Source organism: Felis catus, chromosome B3 (assembly GCF_018350175.1).
Source record: "Felis catus isolate Fca126 chromosome B3, F.catus_Fca126_mat1.0, whole genome shotgun sequence".
Lineage (NCBI taxonomy): Eukaryota > Metazoa > Chordata > Mammalia > Carnivora > Felidae > Felis > Felis catus.
The window spans coordinates 117,537,815-117,564,350 of NC_058373.1; the positions used below are offsets into that span (position 1 = coordinate 117,537,815).

Below are 26,536 nucleotides of genomic sequence, written 5' to 3' on the forward strand. Positions count from 1 at the left end.
CCAGTGGTGAGGACTGACAAGTAAGTTATCGATTGCTTCAGTCATCAGTACTATGATTTATAAGCTACCAAGTTTCACATAACTTGAAATTTGCAGGTGACTGGAACCAGTCTTTTATCAAGTTTGCATAATCTAATTTGGGCTAAGGTTGATACAATACTTTGGGAAGAATGGGGGAAAGCGTTTCAGAGTAGGCTCCCCTTAGGTTCTGACTTATCTGGCAGGAAGTTCTGGGTATTCCTCAATCTTTGGAGGCACTTAAAACACATGAGGACAGGGGCACCTGGGTGGCTCAGTCGGTTGAGTGTCCAACTTCAGCTCAGGTCATGATCTCACGGTTCGTGGGTTCGAGCCCTGAGTTGGGATCTGTGCTGATGACTCAGAGCCTGGAGCCTGCTTTGGATTCTGTGTGTGTCTCTCTCTCTGCTCCTCCCCCACTCATTCTCTGTCTGTCTCTCTCTCTCTCAAAAATAAACATTAAAAACCATTTTTTTTTAAAAAAACACATGAGGACAAAGTTCAGAATACAACCCTTCTATAATAAGGATCTCCCCCAAACCGGAAAGAGAACCCCCTAAAATGTTGGAAGATCTCACCAGCTTGCTCGAATCTAGTTTGTACCGAGGGGTACAGATGATCACCTTTAGTCTAGGACTATGGTGAGCAGCCCTGTTAGAGTCTACAAAAAGCTTTGGGGTTGGCCCAATGTCCAGAGGGAGTGACGAGCTTGAGGCTTAGGAGCGAGCCTCCCAATTCTTTACTCCTCTGGAGAGAGGCAGTTTTGTGAGTCATGCCTCATTTTTCTCTGCCCCTTCACTGGGGAGCAGAAAATGCCCACGGCCAGGGCCTGGGGGCGGCAGAAGGGTTCAGAGCTCCCCTTACCCTCTCCGCTGTGTGTCTGCAACCTGATCCCCCAGCCTCTCCACTGCAGTCTCTGGAGGAGGTCATCGCCTCCCTTTCTGCTCTTTACAATGAAAAGTGTTTTTCACTTTTAAAAAGCCATGTATTTAAAAAGCACTATATAAAGCAATATATTAATGTTCAATGAATTCCAAATAATAAGGAAATGTAAAAAATAGAAATTTTCCATCATTGGACCCTCCACTCTCTCCAGGATAACCTAAAATTAACAGTTTGAATATTCTTCCAGGGTCTCCTGGGTGGCTCAGTCAGTGAAGCATCCAACTTTTGCTCAGGTCGTGATCTCACGGTTCCTGAGTTCGAGCCCCGCATCGGGCTCTCTGCTATCTGCATAGAGGCCACCTCTCTCTCTGCCCCTCTGTCGCTCACGTCCTCTCTCTCAAAAATAAACGTTCTTCCAGAACTTCTCTTCTCGGTATCTGTATATATCTATACGTGTGTAATTAATAGAATACAAATGCAAATACATATTTTCTATTGTAAAAATGTCATTTTACAATACGCACTGTTCTTGATATGCTTTTTCATTTAATACACTGGGTGTTCAATAGATACGTGTTGCATGGATGAGCCATAATTAATTATTCAGTCCCCTACCAGAGAAGTTTTGAGTTGTGTCCAAACACCCTTCCAATACACATAATGATATATAAAAGACATAATTGGAATACATACCTACAGCACATATAGAAACATAAAGCATACCTACATCTGATAAATATATACTTAAATATACTAACAAACCACGCATGCTGTGGAGAACAGTTTCGGGTGCCCTCTGATGTATTTCATGGATATTCCTGACATATATGTTGACATATTAGCCTCAAAAAGAAAACTTTCAGCCAAGTGTTTTAGAACCTTTGGGAATAAAGAGTAACTATTCCGCATTTGTTCCTGAAGTTTTTATATTGGCTTTAAGTCCTTGGCGGGGTATCTTGACTAAAATAAGAACCAGAATCCGACAGTGGTAACAAGGGCAACAATTAATTTGAGAGAGAACAGAAAAATAATCTGCTTCAAATTCTTTTCAGAATAGGAAGGAAAGAATGATTGGGGGCTGGAGGAAAAAAGGAAGAAAGGAAAGAGAAAAAAGGAAAAATGCTTTCTCCTGACGGACATTTGAACTATTCTCGCCTGGTTCCAGTGTAATAATTATAGGTCTTTTTTTTTTTTTTCCAACGTTTATTTATTTTTGGGACAGAGAGAGACAGAGCATGAACGGGGGAGGGGCAGAGAGAGAGGGAGACACAGAATCGGAAACAGGCTCCAGGCTCTGAGCCATCAGCCCAGAGCCCGACGCGGGGCTCGAACTCACGGACCACGAGATCGTGACCTGGCTGAAGTCGGACGCTTAACCGACTGCGCCACCCAGGCGCCCCATAATTATAGGTCTTTTAAAGGACATAATATTATGACAGACTTCCCTCCCTTACTTGTTCCCGGGGCTCGACATGGACCATTTGCTTCCAGCCACGAGGCTGGAGGCTGGCCCCTCCTGGGTTAGTCCAAGGAAGCCTAAAGCAGCCCATGCCCAAGAGAAGGAGGGGGGGGAGCGTCCTCAACCCCTACACGTTGTTATGCTTGCTGAGGGCCTTCGTGCAGGTCTGCAGCGGGTGAGGCAGGCAGTGACCCAGGACAGGCAGGGGCGCAGCTCGGCCCTCACCAGAGCTTTGAGTACAGTCACCCCAGTCCCCAGATGAAGACCCCGACGGTTCCGGTGGCTGCACCAGGGACAAGAAACCCAGGTCTGTGGTCCGCCACATTGCTAGGTGAAAAGGAAAGAGGCTTTTGTGACTTTCCCGTCTTTACCAAAAACAAAGTGCTTAAAAGGGGATCCTTCGGCTCCGTGAATGCAAACCAGGGCCTGGTGGACTGGGGAGAACAATTAGGCCAGACACTGAGCGCGTGAAAGCAAAAGAGGGTAGAAATCTAGACAATAGTGCTGAAGTCTCGGCTGGGGTGGAGGGGGGAACGGATATGATAGCGAGGAAGGAGTTTCAATGTGAATGAATACTAATTAGTGACATGGATATTAATGATGACAGTAATTAACAGGGGAAAGGAAGGGCTGTCATTGTCCCAGGGTGAGTAATCAATCTTGGCAGGTGATAAATAATGGTTCAGCAAGCTCAGCAGAAAGATAATCCGCCTGCCCGGGGGAGAGCTGTTGCTGATGCTGGAAACCTATCCGTTTCCAGGCAACCCACAAAAAAGAACTATTTTTCTTTTGAGGAAAAAACAGGTTAGAGTCTCTCCCCCACCCCCAACTTGGGATTACAGTTCTTATTTGATTTCTGCTTTGTTCTTCATGTCCTAGGACAAATGTTGAACTTGTATCATTTGGAAGAGACGGACACACATGCACAAGCACACACAGACGTAACTCTCCTTTCTCTCAAAGAATGGGAATGAACAGGAGTGGTTTTGATCCAAAGTTTAGCTCCTAGATGCCATCCGGGAGCAAGAGCGGGGAGAAGCTTTGAAGTTCTGCTTTTGAGGTTGAAACGGGGGCACCTTGCAGGGCTGAGCCAGTGGAGGCTGGTCTTGGGGGAGCACAGAAATAGTAGGATGGGGCCCTGGTTGCCTACGGTGCAAGGTTCCATACCCTCTCCAGAGAGCCAGAGAGAAACAGGCCTGTGCTGTTCTCACCTCTGGCAACCAGTCAGATTTCTGGGAAACTTTATTTCTGGGGAAAGGAAATGCTCCTCGAAGACCTCTGCTAGTTCTCCAGGTTTTCAGCTAGGAATCTATTCCAGGAGAGCTATGGGCAGACCGAGCCTCAGACTCACGCACAACAGGACTCAGACATCCAGAAATGTTGCCCTTTTCAGGCTGCTTTCCACCAAACATTCCATCCTGAGGTGACAAACCACGTTGGAAGATCAGCCCTGGTTTAAAGTGAGATGGTTGAGTGACAAAGGTGAATTGACCGGAAGTCCAGAACCTTCCAGAAATTTGGACTCCTCTACTCCCACGTTGGCTCTAGGCACGGCATTTTCAAAGGGAGGCAAACAAAAGGAAACATATTCAGAGAATTCTGACTAAAATGGCGAGGGTCTCTAGGTCATGTCATGGGAGAAATTAGCTGAGGGGCCCAGGCATGTGTCACCTCGAGGGGGGAAATCCTCAAGAAGAATGCTGATAGTATATCGGACAGACTCTCTCCAGAGCAAGAAGTCTGGGTTTGTTTTTCTATCATCAGAGGGCAAAACTAAGTCCAAAGAGAGGACTTCAGAGAGGGTCAGATTTCTGTTCTGAAAAATCAAAGATGATTTCACTGGGACAGGCTGACTAGGAGGGAATCTGTAATTCCCAGGTACTAGGGTTTTTCCAAGTGGAGATTATGGTACCTCTTGTCCAGAGTATTACAGATGGGGCTCCTATATTGGCTAGGGTTGGAGTAGATATGCTTTAAAAGTCCCTTCCAACTCAAGATTTTATATTAGTTAAGGTCGAACTTGATGTCAAAACGAATAAATCCCAACTTCTGTGGCTTAAAACAATAAAGTTTATTTTTTAATCAAGTCAGAGCCCAAAATGGGCATCAATTTTTATGATTGTTCAGGATCCCAGGCTCCTTCCACATTGTGGCTCTGCCCTCTCCTGTGTTCTTGGGGTTCTCTACATTCGGCCAGCAGATAGGGAAGGAAAGGGTGTGGTGGGTCACATGGGAGTTTTTATGGTCCAGGCCTAGAAGTGGTGTATGTCATTTATAGCCATATTCCATTGTAAGAACTCAATAGGAGCATTTTCATTTAAAATGGGCCCAATGAAAAAATTAGAGATTTGTTGTTGTTGTTGTTGTTGTTGTTGTCAAGAAACTGTAAGGTCACCTGTGTTAGTCAGGCCTTGTCAGTTAGGGTAGGGAGCTGAAGAGGCCTCCTCCTTCAGGAAATATCCTGGGGTTCAGATATAGTATAATTTCACCTAACCTGTCTCAGGGAAATCATTAAAATCTATATTTGCAGGAAGTTTCCTATAGATACTCCCTAGAAGTGTGGACACAAGATCATCCTGAGTCATCAAAAATGGATTTTTTGGAAAAGAGTGAGATTGTGACTATGGAAGCATCCCAATGGATAGACATGGTTAATTAGGATGGAAAATTGTCAATATTATCCAGCTCTCTGGGTGTGTGCTAATTGGAATTTGGGGATTCTTAGGTAAACATGTTTCTTCTGCCACAGAGTTAAGCATTCGTGATGTCTTCAGTTCAAATTGCTTTATCATTTCAGGTACTGACATTGTGCAATGGCTTATGAAGAACCTCTCCATCGAGGACCCAGGTATTTGACTCCAATTTTATCCTCCGTGGTATTGAAAAATATCCCATAAACAAGTTCCAAACCAGATTCTCCCATTCTCCTGAGAACTGGGCTTATAAATGTGAGTCTTGGGGCACCTGAGTGGCTCAGGAGGTTAGACATCCGACTTCGGTTCGGGTCATGATCTTGTAGTCCGTGAGTTTGAACCCTTTATTGGACTCTGGACTGACAGCTCAGAGCCTGGAGCCTGCTTCGGATTCTGTGTCTCCCTCTCTCTCTGCCCCTCCCTTGTGCATGCGCTCTCTCTCTCTCTCTCTCTCTCTCTCTCTCAAAAATAAATAAACATTAAAATAATAATCATAATCATAATAATAATAATAAATGTGAATCCCAAGATGTGGAGTCACTCTATTTGCAAATGAAATTATTTTCTCAACTGAATACCTATCTTTATAGAGCCAGCTCTTAAAATCAGATTGCCTGATCCACAATTAAGATGTTTAATTATTTGCTAAGACTCCTTCTGTTTCCTCCTTCTGCAAGAAGTGAAAGAATGATTTTTTTTTTCCCGAGCCTTAATTGTGCATTTCAATTAGGAAAACCTCACCAGAAAGACAACAACAGAATTCTGGCCAATAAAACAGTTTCCAAATCTGTCCTCCCACCAGAAAATCAGTAGTAAACTTTATTTTCCCAGCCTAATTAGAGAATGAGGGGTTTCAGAAAAGTGAAAATTCCAGATAAGCCAACCTTAGCATCTGTGTGTTTTTGTTAATGCGTTTTGGAGTTTATAGTACACTTCCTGTTTTAACTGAGTATCCTTGATGCCTGAAGGTCATATTTATCAATATCCAATATCCATTCATGTATTCTTATGTTCTCGGGGAGTAGACCTATCTGCCCTTAATTAAATGGCTTCCAATTGCTATGCGTTCTAAAGATTTTTGGAAGTGCCCTTTCTAGGTGTCCGACTTTCAGCTGTGATTCCTTGCTATGGTCACGAAGTCAGCTCAGGAATTCCTATATTTTAATCTGATGCTCCTAAGAGGCTATTGACTATGAAACAATACAATTTACACAGAGTTCAATTAAATGTAGTCGCCAGAAATCCGAGTGCCAGCAAAGAAGTGGGTCATTCGTGGGAGGGACACTAGCCTTTTTCACCATCGTGATTAATGGCAACTTCCGTGACAAGTGAAAATTCGTAATTCTGCTCAAGCTCTTAATCCACAGGAGGGAACCTGTGAATTCAAATCCTTTTAAGGCTAGAACCCAGATTAACTACCCCATGCATTTCCCTCATGCAGCCTGGACTTCTGATTGTCCGCTTGTAAAAACTGGGCTGAATGCATTTCTACCAGTTCAGTGGCACGTACTTAAAGTCAATGCTTCTTTTGTTATAATGCTTAACCGAAGGAGTACCATTCTTCAGGGTAGTCTTCTCCACCAGTTATTTCCAAAAGAGAGGTGTTCTACATAAGTAAAACACTTGGATTAGATACAACCTCTTGAGAAGTTTGCAAGACAAAACAAGTTGCTTTAAAAAAAAAATCAGAGCTTATGAAATTAATAATTCCTGGAGACTCCTTCAGCATATCAATCACTTTCACATCCAAAAATTTGTTTTTAGCAGTAAGAGCACTTTTATATTGGTGAAGGATTATCACGCATGGTGGAACCATTTGGATTTGTTATTTTTCGTTCTCAGCTCTGCTCCGAATAGACACAAATTCTTACCTACGAGAATCTATTTATGGCTGGTGCTAAGTAACGAAACAATGGGCTGATTGTGGCAAAAACATAAATACTTCTGTCAGGTTGGCCTCCTTCTGCTGCTGCCCACTGCATTACGTACCCTTCCTCCAATTTTCTAAGAAAGTGAGGTTTTACTCTCTATGCATTAGAGAAGGGTAATGCTGTCCTCCCTCCAGTAGGACTGTCATATCGGGGAATGCTATGGGCAGTGAGACTGCATGCTCATTTTGCTGGGGCTGATAAACATGATGAAACAGGCACATGAATCAGGGCTGCCGAAACCTACCGAGCACCAGGCACTGCTAAGCCCTTTACATGAAGCATGTGTCTATACCAAAGCCCATGCTCTTGACCATGAAGCTACTTTCTTCTGCAAGTCTTGGGGAAAGTCAAGCGATGTCAGACTCTCAGAGCTGGGATCCAAACGTTGGTCCAAATGGTCCAAATGTCTGGGCCAACCCAGACACATGTTGGCCCTTCCTAGCCGCTGATGCCCCAACCCCCACCTCCGGCCCAGTGCATTTATTTATATCAAAGGCTATCCGTCAATCAGCCGATCAATCATGCAGCTATCTGGGGGTGTTGGCAGTTGGCTTCCGGTTGCCTTTCTGCCCTCCTGACTGGCATTCCAGCTAAGGAGCCCTGCGTTCTGACAGCTTACTAAACACTCCTCTCTCTCATGCCCTGTCCATGCAGTTGAAGCAATACACGTGGGAAGCCTTATAGCTGCCCAGGGCTACATCTTTCCAATCTCGGACCACGTTCTCACCATGAAGGATGACGGCACCTTCTACCGTTTCCAGGTAGGCCTGCCAGCTCCTCCTCCTGAAGAATGTTCTCTTATTATCTGATCTCAGATTAAAACTACCTACAAAACTGAGGGTATTTAAGGGAGCAACCCTTACCTCCCCCCAACACTGGGAAGGCCAAACAAGCTTTTATCTGGGCCGTTTGTTGTTGTTGGCGGGGGGGCACCTTTTATACATATTTCCTCATTCAATCTGAACAACAAACTTTTAGGGTTATATATATCATCCATTTGACAGATGAGAACACTGAGGTGCTCCGAGGTTTAATAAATCTAGGAGGTGGCCTTGATTTGAGTGTCGGTCAGCCTGATGGCAAAGTCCTTGATCTTTCTACTCTGTCATGCTGCCTTCCTGGTCTGAAGTTTCTGTCCATTACCTAACCCCTCCCACTCCTTTTCTCAGGTCCTGTTCTAGAGGGAAATGGGGCAGAGGATAAGAGGCTGTGTCAAGGTCAACACCAATGGAGTGGAGTTTTTAGACAGGGTCAAAGGGCATTTTAGTCTGCTCTAGCTACTATAGCAAAATACCAAAGACTGGGTGGCTTACACCACCAGTGTAGAAATTTCTCACAGTGCTACAGGCAGGAAGTCCAGGGTCCAGGTTGCAACAGGTTAGGTCAGTGGTGAGAGGGCTCACCCAGGCTTTCAGACAGGAACTTCTCACGTGGTGGAGAGAGAAAGCAAGCTCTCTGGTGTTTCCTCTGATAAGGACACCAATCCTATGGGATCAGGGCCCCACCCTGTGACCTCACGGAACCCTAATTACTTCCTTACTCCAAGTGCAGCCACCCTGTGGGTTAGAGTTTCCACATGTCGGTGTTAGGGATACATACTTCAAAGGGAGAAAAGGAACTTGGAGCTTGTGTTCCCCGGGAAACTGTGCCGGCCTGACTTTGGCATTAGACGTGTATTGTCTTGGGATAAGACATACTTGCCCTGTTAACGAAGTTTCTCATTTTCGCATTTCTTTTGCTTACCTTAGATGTCATTTCTCAATACCCAGATTGAAATGCTGACGGCCTCTGCTGTATTAAGACCAGGAGAGAGTTGCGGGGTTGGCATCAGCACAAAAGAGCCGGGGCAGAGCCTGTCATGGGGAGGGGTCCTCCCTGGACGCAGGAGAGGGTGGACCCAGGCCCCAGGCAGAGAAAAGCAAGTACCGGTGTGCCTCTGAGTCCTGACATCTGTGCTCTTTTGCGCAGGCCCCGTACTTTTGGCCTTCAAACTGCTGGGAGCCTGAAAACACCGACTACGGTGAGCAGTGAAGAGGCATCACTCCTGGGAGCGTGGACGACAAACGCTTGGTGTCTGGGTGACTGCCGCACAGAGAGGAGGGGTCGTTATCCTGCTCAGTCCCTTTCCAAGCGTTGACATGTAATAAGCTCCCTGTTCCACATAATGAAGAAAGGCAGAGCACACTGATTGATGCAGCCTTTGGAGGGGAACAGGGGAAGGGAAGGAACGTTCCATCAAGCTGGCCAGTATGCTCATTTTGTGGAGCCAGGGAGAACCAAGATAGTGACCGCTGACCACTCCCTTCGGGGGCAAGGTTTCAGGGAGGGCTGGATCAAGGGTCCACCCCCACCCCCACCCCAGCTCTTTCTATTCTCACAGACTTGTTAAGAGTTATGAATAATTCATTGGTGTTTTTGGTAGCTAGAGAAGTTAGGCGGAAAAGAAGCTAGACCAGGGAGGAGTGTGCAGAAGTTATCCTGGACTAGGAAATTAAGAGTGGGTGAGGTTGGGAGTTTGGCAGGCAGGGAGTTACCTCTGTCCAGGCAGGACAGAAGTTATCTTGTCTACAGAAGTTACCTTGTCCCCATACTCCAGATGAAGAACCTGAGGCTCAGAGAGGCCACAACGTCACACGTATCGTGTCATATTCTACTTCTCTGGATGCCCAGTCAGTCGTCAGCTCCATGAAGCCAGGGACTGGTCCTGCTTGCTCATTCTCATATTCCCCAGTGCATAGCACAGTTTTGCTGCCACTCAGCAAATAGTTGCTGACAGTTCTGGTTCTTTATTAAAGGCGATTGACAGGTAGTAGAAGCATCAGCATTGGAACTCAGACCCGAGTGGCTTCAAGGCCCATGCTGACTGACGGAGCTGCTGAGGCAGTCCACAGTGGCTCTCCTTGGGCCTGGGGCACTTGGTGAGATCCCAGCTTCTCCCCAAGCTCTTTGCAGAGTTGCTTGCACGGGGAGACAGAGGCAGCTGCACAGAAGGGAGGGGCATGGGCAGCTGGGCAGTGATCAGGGAAGCCTGTCCGGGAGACCTTGTGATAAGCTACCCTGTCTGGATCACTCCCAACGCCAGCAGGTGGGGAGCAATGCCGAGGACGGGGTGCAGACAAGGCATTGCCCAAGGAGGCTACAGTCGTTGTGTTTCCAGGTCCGGAGGACGGCCCTTATGCAGGGGACAAGGCCCTCTCATGGTCTCTGCAGCTGTCTGCAGGGCACCACTGCGGGGTCCCTCTGGAACTGGGCTGTGCTCTAAACCACGTGATAAGTGGATAAGCAAGGCTTCCAACTCAGAATCAGAGCTACATTTGGCTATTCACAAAATTGGTCCTTCTGGGGCTGAAACGCCGCTCACAAAAGCCCAACTCGGAACTTGAGTAACCGTGGCTCAGTTCCATGCAGCAGCCGGGTGCCCTTGTGAATGTAAAAAACGATATTTTTACAGGCTGCAGAGAGGGGAGGAGGATGGCAAGACCAGATAACTAGACTCCAGTAAGATGAAAATATTTACTTGAACATGAGCCCATAAAGGTTAGGCCATCTCACACCATACACCCCAGGGCACTGGTTCCCTTTCTCTAGAGGGATTCTCCACATGATAATTTGAGTTGAGTGGCACGAACAAGGGTAGGAATAACAATTTTATATCAGGCTTTCATTAAGGCAAAATTATTTTGAATTCCTGTGCCTCGACTTTGGCAAATCGGATGGAGAAGTCAAGGTGCGGGCTCCAAAAGTACTCACCAGCATTTACAAAGCAGTTCAGTCAGAAAAATCAAAGTTTTTACCAAGAGAGATCTCAGCACAGCAGCTCCAAGATCAACTGGCTCCACTAGCTGTGTGATCTTGGCAAGTTATTTAACCTCTCTGTGCCTCAGAAAATTCCTGTGAAAATTAGAAGAATAAGAGTACTCCTTTCCTAGTGTTGTTTTATTAAGATGAAATGAAATGCCTGTAAGGTTTGGTGTGTGGCCCCACAGAAAGGAACCAATAAAAAAAACCATGGTGGTGGTTAGTGTTATTATCACTAAGGTAATGTTTCACAATATCAGTTCTGCGGGGGCCATCTTGCCAGAGAGGATTAAAACCAAAGCTAAGAACTCAGGATAGATATAATTTGGACTGATGAAGAACTAGACACTTTCATTCATTCCACATACCTTTACTGACCACCCACTCTGTGTCCGTTGCTTTGACACAGATTTGGTTAAGTCACAGTCCTACCATCCAAGCATTCCAGGCTGGGGGAGGCAGCGTGATGGGGAGGAAGAGGGTGGTGAGGAGTCTGATCTGAGTATTCACAGGTTTCCTGTTGGTGACGAATGACTGAGAAGGCTGAATAGTTTGGGGAGGGACAGGTTTATAAAAAAAAAGCTGTCAGGGGCGCCTGGGTGGCTCAGTCGGTTGAGCGTCCGACTTCGGCTCAGGTCATGATCTCACGGTCCGTGAGTTCGAGCCCCGCGTCAGGCTCTGTGCTGACAGCTCAGAGGAGCCTGGAGCCTGCCTCAGACTCTATGTCTCCCCCTCTCTCTGACCCTGCCCCGTTCATGCTCTCTCTCTGTCTCAAAAAATAAATAAACATTAAAAAAAAAAAAAGCTGTCAGAGTCAAGGAGAGACATTGAGAATGGACGCAGCAGCTTCAGGGAGTCCCAACGATGGGGAATGACCTGGAAATGCTTCCGTCGTCCGTAAACTGAGGATAATCACAGGACATACCCGGATGAATGAATGAATGAATGAATGAGTAGATGACGTAGCAAATGTCATAATGGAAACAGCTCTGAACTAGGCCTCGGTTCTCATTCCACCTCCACCACTAACTGGCCGATGGGTCACTCACTTCACCTCTCTGGGCCTTTAGTTTTCCCAGCTGGCAACGAGGGGCCTGTACTGAATGGCCACCCGGGTGACTTACAGTGCTAAAATCCCAGTGTACTAAAAAGCAGGTCAAGGGTATGAGGAAAACAGAGAAATATGGTTCCCTGGTTTAAGAGGTTGAGGTAAACAACATCACTCGTAAAGACAAAGTTTGAAGAGGGAGTCAGTTCTTTTAATACATTGAAATAGGATGAGGTCATTATTATTTTTTTTTTTTTTTTACTGCTTAGTTGCACATAGAGTATAGGAATCCATTCACTTCATAACATTTTTTGTGTTTTCTATTTATATCGCGGTGAGATGCGGTGAGCTTGAGATGGCAGCGGGTCATCCGAGTGATGTGCCAGGCGGTGGGGTTGCCAGGTGTGAGGGCAAGGAGACAACGATTTCTCAATGAGGAATTAAATACCCAGATAAAACCAACATGTGAGCTTAAAGCAAGTCCCCCAGATGCCCAGTAGTAGGACTGGCTGTCATTGTCTGTGGTCATTTGATTGGTCAGGCGTCACAGCAAGCACTGTTGAAGGCACCCTAGTCAGTGCAGACAAGCCCCAGGTTCTATGCCAAGAAAAGGTCCACTCAACAGCTACATTCTACCTCCCTAGGTGGGGTGAACAGACCCCCTGCCATGTGGCATTGGCCACAGAGGGAGCAAGGTGAAGTCAGGTGACCGTGTAGCTCGCGGTCATCGGGAATGGTACCAGCTCTGCATTCCACGTGTGGTGTTTTACTTCACAACCTAGCTGGCCCATTTTGACCCGGATGTGCTAGAAATGTCTCAGGATGCTTCTGCTTAAATAAAGCCCGTAGCCCAACTTGGGTTGCACTTTCCCCGGGTTTTACATTTAGCAGTACAACATACCGTCTGCGACAGCAGTGTTCAAAACAGCTTTCACCTCCACTGAGCTGTGCTGCTCCTGAGTCAGGAGACCAGCGTGGTGGGGCTGGTGATATGTCAGGCTTCCTCTTTAGGTGGCTCCCAATTGCATTGGCTGCCTAAATGGTGGTCCAGGAGACCGAAGGAGGTATCTTATAATAGAGCAGACGCCCCTTCATCAGACATGATGGAGAGCTGTACCTGCCTGGCTCTTTGCAAAAGATAGTCAACAGAGAATTATGAGAAAGAGATATATCCTTACCTGATCACTTCCTGTCAACATAAGCTATACAAAAGAACAATCATTCGATGGCTTTTTGAGATCGGACCAAAGACTCTCTTTGATTATGGGCCCTAATAATTTGAGTTTCTTTCTTAATTCAACCACACTCAAAACAAACCATCCAGTTTGGGCACCTTTGAAATGCATCAAGAATTTGAGAACACTTTGGAAGTAACCTGTATGTTGACCCCTTTCATATTCGTATTATTTTCCCCCTTTTTTTTTTCAGTTATTTCACCTCTACCAAACTCATTAGCAATTGTCTTAGCCCACTCTTTGTTATCAAGTTGTTCCAAACCATTCAACTGGGTCCTCATAGAAACAACTCTCTCTTTTCACACTAATTTCATCAGTGAAATGTAATATTTGGTGAAATTACATTATTAGAATAACAAGTGTGCCTGACATAAACAGACTTGTGAACAAGCACAACTGACTCTCATCCACATACAGCTCAACTGATGTGAGCAGAAATGTGAGCATACCAGAGCAGGCTGCCAGCCACGAGTTTCCAGCATCTTGTAAGCTGCCATCGGCAAATTTTTCAGACCACATGGAGGAGGTTTGTTGATCTAGCAAGCAGTTAACTAGCTCTCCTACTACAACTAAGTTGTCAAACCACAGGTCAGCCACAGGTCCTCTCTGACCCTGTCTCCTGGCCATCCTATTGGTCACTCATACCATTCATCTATTGTCTTCCCTGGATCATTCTACTTGGCACTGGAGAAGGAGAGAGATATTGAAGAAGCAGAGCTATGGGGAGGAAGTGATGAAGGCATGTGTGAGAAGGAATCCTCTGGCAACTGAGGGCCAAGAACCCTTCCTTAGCTTGGGAAGAGAGACCCAAGATGTCCACCATTTCCACTGTTTATTCATTCCACCTGGTAGGCCGGCCCTGGTGCTAGGTGCAGGGATTCAAGCTGAGTAGGACACAGCCTCTGCCCTTGAGGAGCCTTCCGCCTAGAGCTGGGGACAGTCTGGTAAATCCATGATTACAGTGCACTGGAATTAAGTTCCATGGGTGAGGATGAGTAGACGCTATTGGGAACACTGAGCTGGGTCTTCCAAGATTAGTAGAAGGTTGCCAGATCTTCCATGTGGAGAACACATGGGCAGAGGAGTAGAACTGAAGGGTTTGGTAGCCTCACATGCCCAAGGGAGGCAGGGAGGGAAGAGGTTGGCAAGGTAAGGAGACTGGAGCTTAAAGAACCAAGCACGCCACCCTAAGGAGCCTGACTACTCTTTGAGGTCACTGAGGAGGCAATGCAGGGAGTATAGGCAGGAAGGTAACATGATCTTATTTGTGAAAGATGACCCTGGTGGAGGATGCTTGGGTGAACAGAATGAGGAGGGTGAAAGGGAGCAGTCAGGACTAGAAGATGAAGTCCTCCTCCAATCCTGACCTTTAAGGAAGATTCTTGGAGGGTAGGCATCATGGCTTCCACACGGAAGGATGTTCGGCTCAGTGCAGCACCGGACTCACAGGGAGGGCTGGCTGGATGGCTGGGTGGATGAGCGGATGGACAGACAGATGGGTGGATCTGTGACGCCACCACACTGCTGGGTCTGCACGTGTTGTAATTTCTCTTCTTCCCTCAGCCATCTATCTCTGTAAGAGGACAATGCAGAATAAAGCGAGGCTGGAACTGGCAGACTATGAAGCAGTAAGTATGGTTGTTTTGTAGCTTAGGTGTGGGAGGAGAGTAAAACCCTATCTGCAGCTCTGTTTCTGCTTCTGTCTCCTTTTTTCTCTCCCTTGTTCCTTTCAGGCGGTGGAAAGGAAGTGTCTTTTATTTCCCCTCCTTGTTCTCACCTCCTCTACCCATGCAATAAAATTGCACCTTTATATAAAGAGCTCTCAAAACTCAGCCATAAGAAAACAAACAGCTCAAAAATGGGCAAAGGACTTGAACAGACACTTCACCAGAGAGGACGTAGGATGACAAATAAGCACATTAAGAGATGTTCAACAGCATCAGCCATTAGGGAAACAAAGATTAACTCCCTGGGGAGACTTCTGGGGGTAGAGTGGCTAAAATGAAAAGTACTGATAATGCCAGGTGGGAATGCAAAATGGCACAGCCACCCTGGAAAATGGTCTGGCAGTTTCTTACAAAAGTAAACATATACTTGCCACACAGCCAAGCAGTCCTACTCCTAGGTAGGCACCCCAGAGAAATCAGAACTTCCGTTCACACCCTAACCCTGCTGACAGCACCCTTGTTTGTGATGAGCAAAACCTGAAAACAGCCCAAGTGCACTTTAAGAGGCGAATGGCTAGGGGCGCCTGGGCGGCTCAGTCGGTTAAGCATCTGACTTCAGCTCAGGTCATGATCTCACAGTTCGTGAGTTCGAGGCCCAAACGGGCTTCCTGCTTTCAGCACACAGCCTGCTTCGGATCCTCTGCCCGCCCCCCTCCCCCCACCTCTCTGCCCCTCACCTATTTGTGCATGAAGCCAGTCTCAAAGGATTACAAACTGTGCGATTCCATTTATATGACATTCTCATAAATACAAAACTATCATGAAGGAAAACAGATCACTGATTGCTAGAAGTTACAGAGTGGGGGTAAGATGTGGCTCTAAAGAGATAACACAGAGAGTTTTCTGGGGGTGATGGAACTATTCTGTATCCTGATCGTGGTGGGGGTTCTGAGAATCTGATCTATACGCGTGTTAAAATGCATAGAACTGTGCACCGAGAGGAAAAAGAGGGGGCGGATTCATAATATGAGAATTTTTTAAACTTACTATGTGATAATTTTGTAATGGCATCACCAAACCCACCTCCCTTGTGCTTGGCAGTAGATGTAGAATCTAAGGACCAAATTCAACCCGGAAGATAAGATACGTGTCAGATGGAAAGGGTATCCTCTCCCAGTTTTCCTTCTGCACCACCTTCCTTCACAAGATGTGACCCCTGCAAAATTCAGAGGCCCTGCCGCATGCGTACCCATTCCCATTTAACACAGCCAAGGCACAGAGAACTTGACGACTCAGATACTATTTTAAATATTGCAAATTTATGGTTACAGGATCTCTCCCCCCAAACCAAACTTTATTGCGCGTCACAGAGAATCTGGGGAACTGCCCAGATTTTCACGTGCCCTCCAGAAGGCAAGGGAGTTCCTGAGCCATCAAGTGACTGAAGGGCTGGGGGGGGTGGGGGGTGGGGAGGAGCAGCAGTGGAGCAGTGAGGAGTCCTTCCCCCATAAACCAGCGTTAACAGGACTTCCAGAGTCTTCTTTCCAAATGTCCCTCTTGCACCGTCTCAGTCTCCCACAAGCGTGAGGCCCTGTGCATCAGACCTTGTCGCTCTTGGGTACCTGTGCACAAGCCAGTGGGGAAACAGTACTGGAGAACACAGTGCAGGAGTTGACCCAGGGCCTCGGGACTTGGCCAAAGTGTGCTTATCAGTGAGAGCCATTAAACATAAATATGTTGTGGCGAGGGGGGGTGGTGCCTGGGTGGTTCAGTCGGTTAAGCATCCAACTCTTGATTTCAGCTCAGGTCATGATCTCACAGTTTGTGAGGTCGAGCCCCACATTGGGCTCTGCACTGAATGTGGAGACTGGGATTCTCTCTCTCTCTCTCTCTCTCTCTCTCTCTCTCTCCCTCCCCCTCTCTCTCTCTCAAAAATAAACTTAAAAAAAAAAACATAAATAGGTAGGAACATCATGATCTTCCCAAGCAAACCCGACAGTGGCTGTTCTGTGGATCTGAGCATCCTGTTCCTGTCCCCTCACGTGTCAGCTGTCACCCCTCTCTCAGAAGACCACTGGCCTATTTTGGGGCACCCACTGTGAGGCGCTACATCCCTTCCTTAACACAACCTACCGGAAAGACCCAGCCTGCAGAAACAGGGGGCCCCTCCACCCTCTGTCTCTCTTCCCTGTACTTTCCATGTTTTAGAAAAAAAAGAAAATTGTCCATGTTTTCCACGTTTAGAAAAACAGAAACGAGACAGCATCAACTCCTGATATATTTTATCCAATTGTCTCGTCTCCTGCCATAGAATGTTCTACTTTGATATTTGTAAAGAATATGGCATTAAGATGTTCTTTCGGGTTGAATTTCTGCCTAAAAGTGGTTAGATATTTTTTTTTTTAATTTTCTTTTCAACGTTTATTTATTTTGGGGACAGAGAGAGACAGAGCATGAACGGGCGAGGGGCAGAGAGAGAGGGAGACACAGAATCGGAAACAGGCTCCAGGCTCTGAGCCATCAGCCCAGAGCCCGACGCGGGGCTCGAACTCACGGACCGTGAGATCGTGACCTGGCTGAAGTCGGACGCTTAACCGACTGCGCCACCCAGGCGCCCCAAAAAGTGGTTAGATATTTTTTTAAAAGAATTTCTTTTCAAAATTCAGTAATTGTATTCATTTTTTTTTCTGATGACATATTCTCTGTAAAACCCAAATTCAAACAGCAAAGAAAGGAGAGGAAAGAACCTGCAATCCTTCTCCCCTATCCTTTTTTTCTGCACACGCATTTTTTCTTTAAAAAAAAAAATCTGAATCATACCCTGAACATTGTTCGGTAAGATGCTTCTTTCCCCGACCATATACTGTAGTATGTTGAGAGTCTTTCTATATCAGTAATAATATCCACGTTATTGTTTTTATTTTTATTTATTTGTTTTTGAAAGAGAGAGAGAGAGAGAGAGAGTGAGCAGTGGATGGGGTGAAGAGAGAGGGAGACACAGACGCTGAAGCAGGCTCCAGGCTCCAAGATGTCAGCACAGAGCCCGACGCAGGGTTTGAACTCTTGAACCATGAGATCATGACCTGAGCCAAAGTCGGACACTTCACCCACTGAGCCACCCAGGCGCCCACGTTATTGTTTTTATTTTTTATTTATTTTTTAATTTTGTTAAGGTTTATTCATTCTTCAGAGACAGAAAGACAGAGCGTGAGCGGGGGAGGGGCAGAGAGAGAGGGGGACACAGAATCCGAAGCAGGCTCCAGGCTCGGAGCTGTCAGCACAGAGGCCGACACGGGGCCCGAACTCACAGACGGTGAGATCATGATCTGAGCTGAAGTCGGACGCTCAACCAACTGAGCCGCCCAGGTGCCCCATTAATGGCTGCCTAGTATTCCATGGCACGACTGTGTCATAATTTATTTCACTGCTCCCTAATTGATGTTTAGGCATCACGGCCTTTGCTTCCTATGAACAGTGGAAAAATCAAAGGAACAGTTATTTTGAGGTACTTGTACACTGAGCCTTGGTAACAACTGAGTTTAGGTGTGTTGATCTTCAACTGAAGCTCTTTTTGTATTAATAATCCACTAATGAGGGTAATCAATTAGCGTTGGCATGAGCTCTATGAAAATACATAGCATAATGTGGGCTCTACCCTTGCATTCCATCAGAATTAGGTGGCTCATTAGGGGACCTGTCAAACACCCCCTCCTCACTGTCCTTTTGTGCCACCAGGTAAGCCTACAGACTTAGAGAAAAGGCTTCTCCCCTCTTCCTCTAAAGGCAACCCTAGATGCCTTTTCTTTCTTCCTGGTTTTGGCTTTTCCTTCACAAACATCACAAATATAGACACTCCCTTTTTTCTCGCTTTTGACCCCAAACTCTCAAAGGCATGAGTGCCAGGTCATCAGGATTCTAATTTCTTGCCACCTTCCTGGACCCCTGTTTGCTGGAAGACAAGCCCTGAGAAATCCATTCTTGGTTCTCCTCATGCAGATGTCCAATAGGCTGCAAAGAGTCCCCTCGTCCCTTCCCCAAATGTGGCGTGAATAGCCACAAAGCCTTCTTCCTGTCTTCGGTGGCCTTGATGACAGGCGCTATGTGAGTTGTGTTCTTGTAAAACACACAAGAGAAGAGGAATCAGGTGAACCACAGAGACTTCAGATTTAATGGGGGTGTAAATGAATATTAATAGTCCTACTCTGTACAGCAGGGTCTGGTGCAAAATCACATTGGGTTCACATCCAGTGGATTTAAAGCGGGGGCTCTGCCGCTCTGTTGGGAGTAACCAAAATAGATGACTGCTTTGTAATAAGCATAGGTGTCGATGTGCAGACTTACAAGGATTAATGCCTTCTCGTTGATTTTCATTTCTCATTAGGAAAACTTAGCAAGACTCCAGAGGGCCTTCGCAAGGAAGTGGGAATTCATCTTTATGCAAGCAGAAGCACAAGTGAAGTAGGTGAACTTGACAGAGACCCTGGGAAAGTGAAAAAAAAAAAAAAACTCTCTGGACTATGGAGGTGGTGTGAGATTGGTATTACCAAGGCGGGGCGTCCTTCCATGGCCAGCCAGCTGTGGCCGGACGCTATCATCTCACATGAGGGCAGCAGAGTAGAAATCAAGGTCAAGATGGATAAATTTCATCTTCGTCATCAATGGCACTCTGAAATAATTTCCAAAGTGTGTGTTCTGGCAAACAATGGGCTTGCTCCCCAGCGTAGAACTCTGGTTGGAAGATGTCCCTATTTCCTGAAGAGATTTCCAATTATTCTTCTGTGCTTAGGGGCTGAAAAACATCAGACCCACTTTTCCTGTAGGTCTGGAGACTTTGTCTTCAGAGGAAATCATGTTGGAGTTTTAGGGAGGCCAACCCCTCTCCCCTTTCCCCCAGGGGAGGGGTCCAGAACCAATCAAAAATAAGGCACAGAAGTCAGACATTGGAGTCCAACGTGTTAGGATTATTACTGATACAAGCCAGTTTATAGGGCATGACTTTGGATCTGTGACTACAGCTCTTGACCCTGGAATTAAACTCACCCATGCTGGGCAGAGCTGGATATCTGCAGAACCCCCCACCCCAGCTCAGAGTCGACCCCTGTAAGTTCACTGTGTGCAGAGTGAACAGAGTGCCAGAACATAGGGCCCAGCAAGGACCGACCTGAGCTTTCTCAGTTTCTTCTTTCAGATCGGCCAGTAAAGTTAAGGCCCTCTTTCTCCCCCGGAGTACAAGAGATGAGAGACTAGCTGGAGTGTTTTCCCCACATGTTTCCCTCCCAGGGAGTAGAGTGGAAATCCCTTCGCCTCTAAGGAAACATGAGAAGTGGGCATTAAATGTCCCCCTGCCGACAAACATTCTTGTCAACCAGATCCTTTCAGTCCTGGGAAATGAACCTGCTCAGGTTGGGTTCTTCTGGCCCTTTCCAGCAATGGTCTCTGATTTTGCAGGGAGTGTTAAGAGATGGAGGAGGGGGATGAGAAAGGGACCCTGAGCTAGGCCAAGGCAAGCACCTTCTCCCTGAGCAGCCCCCCGTGGGTCCTCAGAGGACCCCTTCCTCGCTCCATGGGCACTGTTGCAGCCCCATCACCTGGGCTGGTTCCCGGCTGTGTGGGTGAGCCTTGATCACAGGTGTGGTCGTAGTTGGAAATGACCCGACGTCTTTGAGTCCAGTGGCCGGCACGGTGCCATTGCTCTCACCCTCCCTCTGCACTCTCTGGCTTTCCCCTCTGCCCATGAACTCACACGCCTGCAGAACACCCCGGTGCTGCCGGCAGCCTAGGAGGAGGTGGGCACCAGGCACCGGATGCTGAGCTGTGACTCTGCAGCCATGGTGGCCCCCGAGGAAAGAGCAAGTGGGAGGGTGGGAAGGAGGCAGAATTGAGCCTGTGGACCCAGAAGCCACTGGGAACCAAAGAGGAGCACTAATTTGCACTTTCAGGATCACACGGCATCGTGTGTTAAAAAGGGAGGGGAAATCGTCACTTTGTACATATATGGTATTTCTCGATTAGCTTTTCCCATTAACTCCCGACTACTTTATAATTGTGGGCCATTGAAGTACCCAGTAATTATCACAGAAATCACAGGATGATTATGGTTTATTTCAGATCAGTCAACGAAAGTGTTCCCAAGAGAGCCAAGAACCAGAAGTTACACGACAATTAATCTGTTATTTTTTACTTAGAGAGGCACTATGAAGTAATACAGGCTTAAGAAAAAAAAAAAAAAGAAAAAAGAAAAACCTCTTATCTGTGTTCTGATCAGAACATAAAGAACCCATCTTTGTCACCTGTGATTTCCCTCTTGCAATGGGTGCCTCCCCGAGCTGAGGCCAGTGATATTTGCCTTCTGGATCTTGTCACATGCTAAGGCTATGACTCTGCTTTCAGAAAGCCAGATGGTCTCAGTGACTTTTAAAACACGTAATTGCAGCATTTTGAAGACACCTCTATTGACTCTGAATCTAAAGCAAACTTTCAAATTTGAGGATGGAACACCACAAGCCCAGATCCTTTCCTATAATTTGAATATGCAGGATCCACGGTGACAGGGGTGGGGGCAAGCCCACAGAAAATTCAGTTCCGAATAATCTAAGTCTTAATCACTCAAATGGACAGCCGGATTCTGGTTCTCTCCTTGGGTCCGCCATGTTCATTCCACCTCTCTGATGATTCGCAGTCTAGGCGAAAACAAGTCCTCTTCCCACGTGTGGGCTTCTTGAGGTTTCCTTGAGGGAACCGTCCGCCCCTGGTTGACAGCTGTGCAGAGAGCAGGGGTCACACAGGTGCCAAGAGCTCTGTGTTCACCAAGCTCCTAGAAACAGGAGCCTCTGATTTCTTTTCTTTGCTCTTTCAGGATAGATCGGAAAAAGGACAAGACAGAAAGGAAAATTTTGGATAGTCAAGAACGGGCCTTTTGGGATGTGCACAGGCCAGTGGTGAGAAAGCTCTGCTTGGTTCTCTACGTTTCTGGTTGGGTTTTTTTGCTTTGTTTTCTTTTGTTACTTTTCCCTCTTCCTTCGCTTGAAAGAAAAGACTATCTTTAGCCACCAGGTGTCTCATTCTTAAAACTAAATGAAAGTGCTAAACTTTGTGAAATTGGTTTTGCCATTCAGTCAGCATAACCTCGGTAGATTGTCTGGAATGTATCTCAGTTCCAGCTTTTAAAAAGTATTCATCCATGACAATATGAACTTGGAAAAGGGGCGCTGTGGGAAGTGCCCCTGGGGACCTCTGGACCCAGAGGTTTACTGCTTACAAAATAAGCAGTTTCCATTTCTACTGTCATTCGACCCAAAAACTCAGAATAATCTCCAAATGCAGCCCATTCTCGGTATTCACGGTAATCACGTTCTATAAAGTTGCCAGGTCCGCTGAATTAGCGAATGCTGAGCCATTTTCCTGGGAGAAATACAGGGTTAGGTTCCTGTGATCCTCTGGTCACAGCATTTTCTTCAGGTGACCAATACGTAACCACGGCTCAATTCTGCTTCTGTTTAAAGACAGCTTATTCATATATACCGTTGATTCATTAATATCGAACTCATGGCCAACAGCGCTATAGCTCACACCGGAAGGAAGCTTACCTGACACGCCTGTTGTCTCTGCCAGGCACCTCACGGCCTTGTCGCACGTAGGAACACTAGACAGCACTTCAGCCCCACGTTCGGGGGCCACGTGAAACAGCAAAATCACCAACGAAAAGCACAGACACATGGAAAAGGTGGTACCAAAGAGGCCTTGAAAAGGACATTTGTGTACAGTAGGAGATGAAACAAGAAGGCAGAGCGTCGGCTAATTCAGCCTCGCCGGGAACGTGCACACGTCTCACGGTTTTTGCCACTGTGCACAGGTCCACAAAGAATGACGAATGCACCGCCAGTACCGATTTGGGGGTTCGAAGTAAATGATGGCTCGTAGGTGCATTCACAAAGACCAGATCCGTGAATAATGAGGTTCGATGCAGTTCTGATTTCCTGTTATTAAAACAAAGCTTGCAGGGGCGCCTGGGTGGCGCAGTCGGTTAAGCGTCCGACTTCAGCCAGGTCACGATCTCGCGGTCCGTGAGTTCGAGTCCCGCGTCAGGCTCTGGGCTGATGGCTCGGAGCCTGGAGCCTGCTTCCGATTCTGTGTCTCCCTCTCTCTCTGCCCCTCTCCCGTTCATGCTCTGTCTCTCTCTGTCCCCAAAAAATAAATAAACGTTGAAAAAAAAAATTAAAAAAAAAAAAAACAAAGCTTGCATTTCCCTCATGAAAAGGAACCAGAGTGAGGATACCATGGCAGCCCTTCCTAAGAGAGCTGGTTAGAAGCAAAACCAAAATAATAATAATAATGATAATAATAATTCCCCATCGTGGTATTGGATTGTTTTTAGATGGTTAGCTATGTGTAGCGACAAAGGCTGTGGCTGAAACTATCTATCTGGCCCTTCTGAATAACCTGTTTACTCTTATAAACGGTACACTCTGTCCTTTCCATGTCATCCCTAGACAGCGTGAGGCAGGCTTGTATTATTTCACGTGAGAACTTGTGGAGGAACACGTATTAAAGATGAGACGTCTTTGTAAGAGAAACTGTGAGTGGCAAAATGGAGACAATCATGTATTGTCTGTAATGGGAAAGACAAAGATTGGGTCTCACGGTGTCACTTGGGTCACATTGGAATGTGTGATTTTCACTGAGTAATTTATACGATTTTCTTTTTTTTTTTTTTTTTTTCTCAGCCAGGCTGTGTGAACACAACAGAAATGGATATCAGAAAATGCCGGCGTCTGAAGAACCCGCAAAAGGTTAAGAAGGTTCGCTAGTTTAGCTGAATTAAAAATTCTTGATGCAAATAGCCCTTCCATTTCCGGTACTGTTCAAGCAGTAATTTGCTATGTGTTAATTCTACCCCACTCTGTCCTGTGAAACCATTTCATTCATTCATTCTGCAAATATTTGTGGGGTGGCTGATACGTACCTGGCACCCTTCTTGCTGCTGTAATACAGTGACAAGTCCTCACGAAGCCCACGGCCCGCACACGCCAACAGGCAACAGTACCAGGAAGGCTGCACTAGGGAAATACGGGATGGTACAGGAGGGCCGGGAGGGGGGCCCCGGGGCTGGGGGCTTCCGGAGGGCTTCCAAAGCAGGCTCAGGTGCACTGAGGTCTGCAGGGTAAGTAGCAGTTGGCTCTGGGGAGGAAAAGAAACTAAAGGAACAAAAAGTATCAAAATCCCACCAGTGAAGGTGAGCTTAGTACTTTGAAAGGCTTTTATATAGCTAGATCACTCAAACTCGAAACACCATCTTGCTCAACTGTGAATGGGCCGATGATCGTTTTGTGTTTCACGATCCTGGAAGGGGCAGTAGCCGTGGCCTACCCAGGGGTGACATACTCCGTCTGCCCCACGACGGCTATATCCCCATCTCACAACGGCACCCAGGACCATATTGGAGGAGAGCCTGTCTGTCCTCCAAAATATTAACTTCAAAAAGTTAGAGATGTGCCCCCAGACATTCCTATTTCTTTCCTATTTCCAATCCTTCCATTTTCATATACACACGCACGCACACACACACACATACACACACACACACACACACACACACACACACACCATGACATATATATCAACTTCTTGAATCTACTTACATATTTTATTCTTTACTGAGATGATTATGCTATCTTGTATTGTATTATGACATTTTATAGTGTTACTCTTAAGACATCCTCATTTCATCTTTAAAGGCCCCCTAATTCCACTATTCCAGAATTTCGTGGAGCTCACCTCCACTCTATCTGAGCCCTTCTTGATTTTATAGATTTCAGCTATACGTTGCATACCCTTCTGGGTTTTGTTTCGTTCCCAAAGCAAAGGTTGTTTTTCATCTGTCTCCAGCACAAGGGATGGCTTAATCAGCAGCCATAGCAATGTGGAGAAACTGAGGCCAGAAAGCTCTTTGGCTGGAAAGGAAGAAAAATCTGAAACTTTGCCACCTCAAATTTATACTGGATGAGCATGCCATGTGCATAACTTTCAATAGTGGTTCTTGAACGTTCTTATGCCTCAGAATCACTTGGGCCATTTGATAAAAGTGCAGATTCAGGAGCCCCACCCACAAAGACTCTGATTCAGTAGGTCTGGGGTGGGGCTCAGTGTTCGTCTTCACCAAGAACTCCCAGATGATTCTTTGCAGACGGTCTATGGACCGTATTTGGAGAAACACTGATATTCAAGGAGACCGTTTCAGCTTAGTGAGAGGAAAGATTGTCTAATAGTGGTAAACCCAAAGATAGGACAAAGCTGCTTCAAGAGGAAGAGTTCCCCTCACTGTAGACATTTAAGCAGAGGCTGACCACTTATTGTCAGGATGTCACAGAGGATATTGGAAACATCAAATGAGTGCTTGCACTGCCTGCCTTTAAGGCCCCCTGCAACTCTGTGGGTGCGTGATTCTATATTCTTCCTTCTTCTCTAGTCAGTGTATGGTGTGACTGAAGAGTCCCAGTCGCAAAGCCCCGTGCACATACCCAGTCAGCCAATCAGGAAAACTACAAAAGAGGACATCCGGAAACAGGTGAATGAATGGACTCCCACACTCCCAGGAGGAGACATGGCCAGTTTGAAAGCCCTTTGAATGCTCACCTCTGAAGGCTGAGTGAGCTTTGAGTCCCTGGAAACCACAGTGGAACCCAGCTGTGAATGACTTGAACCCCTGAGTGCTGAGTGTGAACAACCGTGGAAGCCTGAGAGGAAAAATTCTCCACCGGGTCCCCCCAGTAGTTATTAGAGAAGGGCAGAGTCCCCCCCCCAAGTAGTTATTAGAGAAGGGCATGAAGGAATTACCCCAATGCCTTGGGGGTGACTGCTCTGGTCGGGGTTCCCACAGAATGTTGTGGGGGCCGCAAGGGGGGAGGGACTGGTGTCACAGAGTCCTTACAATTGTGATGCACTTGCAGAGTAAGCTAGCTAGGAGCCACCGACTTTATTGCTGTGATGCAAAAGGCAAGCTTATAAAGCAAGAAAGCTCTGTTCCTGGGGCCGAGTTAGCATTATTTGGTTGCATGTTGTCTCCCTTCATGATGGGAAGCTAACTGGTCAACCCAGGTCGGCAGACAATGGCTAATTACACGACTCCTTTCTAGGGTTCGCTGGTAAGGAAGGAACTTTATGGTCTGCTCTTCACATTATGCTTTACTGACTTCTGGGGGCAATCCAAAGGCATGAACTGTTAGGTGCCGGCCCTTGACAAGTTTAGGTTGGGGGGTCCAGGGGAGGAAACAGATGTATTGATGACTCTAGTCTAAAGTGCACCAACCATGTGGGTGTGATGCGGGTGTGAAGGGTGTGCAGAGGGAAATCACCAGACATTAGTCCAAGTGGATATTGACGGCTCCTGTAAGCATTGCAAAGTTTTGCGGGACGTATACGCCACCGCCTTTAAGTTTGCGATCGCCTTTGGAAGTCGAGACGTAGGCTACAACACAGCACAGGAGAATACTGACATAGGTAAATTGTAGACTGTGATTCCTGAGTGTGGTGGGAATGCCCAAAAGGGCACACGGTCGTTGGAATACAAGGCTGAAGGGTTGGCCAAGGCTGGCCAGAGGAGGTGCTTGCATCTGGACGGAAATACAAGGCCGGGGTTCATGGGGTGAAGGGGAAAAAATCGAGTGTGGCCCTAACACCTCTGTTCTGTCTTTCCCCAGATAACATTTTTGAGTGCACAGATTGACAGACATTGTTTAAAAATGTCCAAAGTGGCTGAAAGGTATGTTTCCCCCTCCATCATATTACTGCTTCCTTCTAATTCAA

At 46.6% G+C, this 26,536-nt stretch overlaps 1 protein-coding gene across 16 annotated transcripts in view; it reads left to right on the forward strand.

Annotated features, from left to right (window-relative positions):
* The window catches only part of RGS6 (regulator of G protein signaling 6), a 606,431-nt gene that overhangs the window by 490,932 nt on the left and 88,963 nt on the right, over positions 1–26,536 (forward strand). For 15 of the 16 annotated variants that reach the window (XM_045060157.1, XM_019833233.2, XM_045060161.1 and 12 more), the window contains 9 exons: positions 5,160–5,210; positions 7,641–7,747; positions 8,955–9,006; positions 14,631–14,695; positions 19,116–19,192; positions 21,591–21,672; positions 23,458–23,532; positions 25,200–25,298; positions 26,431–26,492. In XM_045060157.1, the coding sequence (XP_044916092.1) occupies positions 5,160–5,210; positions 7,641–7,747; positions 8,955–9,006; positions 14,631–14,695; positions 19,116–19,192; positions 21,591–21,672; positions 23,458–23,532; positions 25,200–25,298; positions 26,431–26,492 (670 nt within the window). The remainder of the gene's footprint in view (positions 1–5,159; positions 5,211–7,640; positions 7,748–8,954; positions 9,007–14,630; positions 14,696–19,115; positions 19,193–21,590; positions 21,673–23,457; positions 23,533–25,199; positions 25,299–26,430; positions 26,493–26,536) is intronic. The other variant, XM_045060159.1, reaches the window with a different exon arrangement.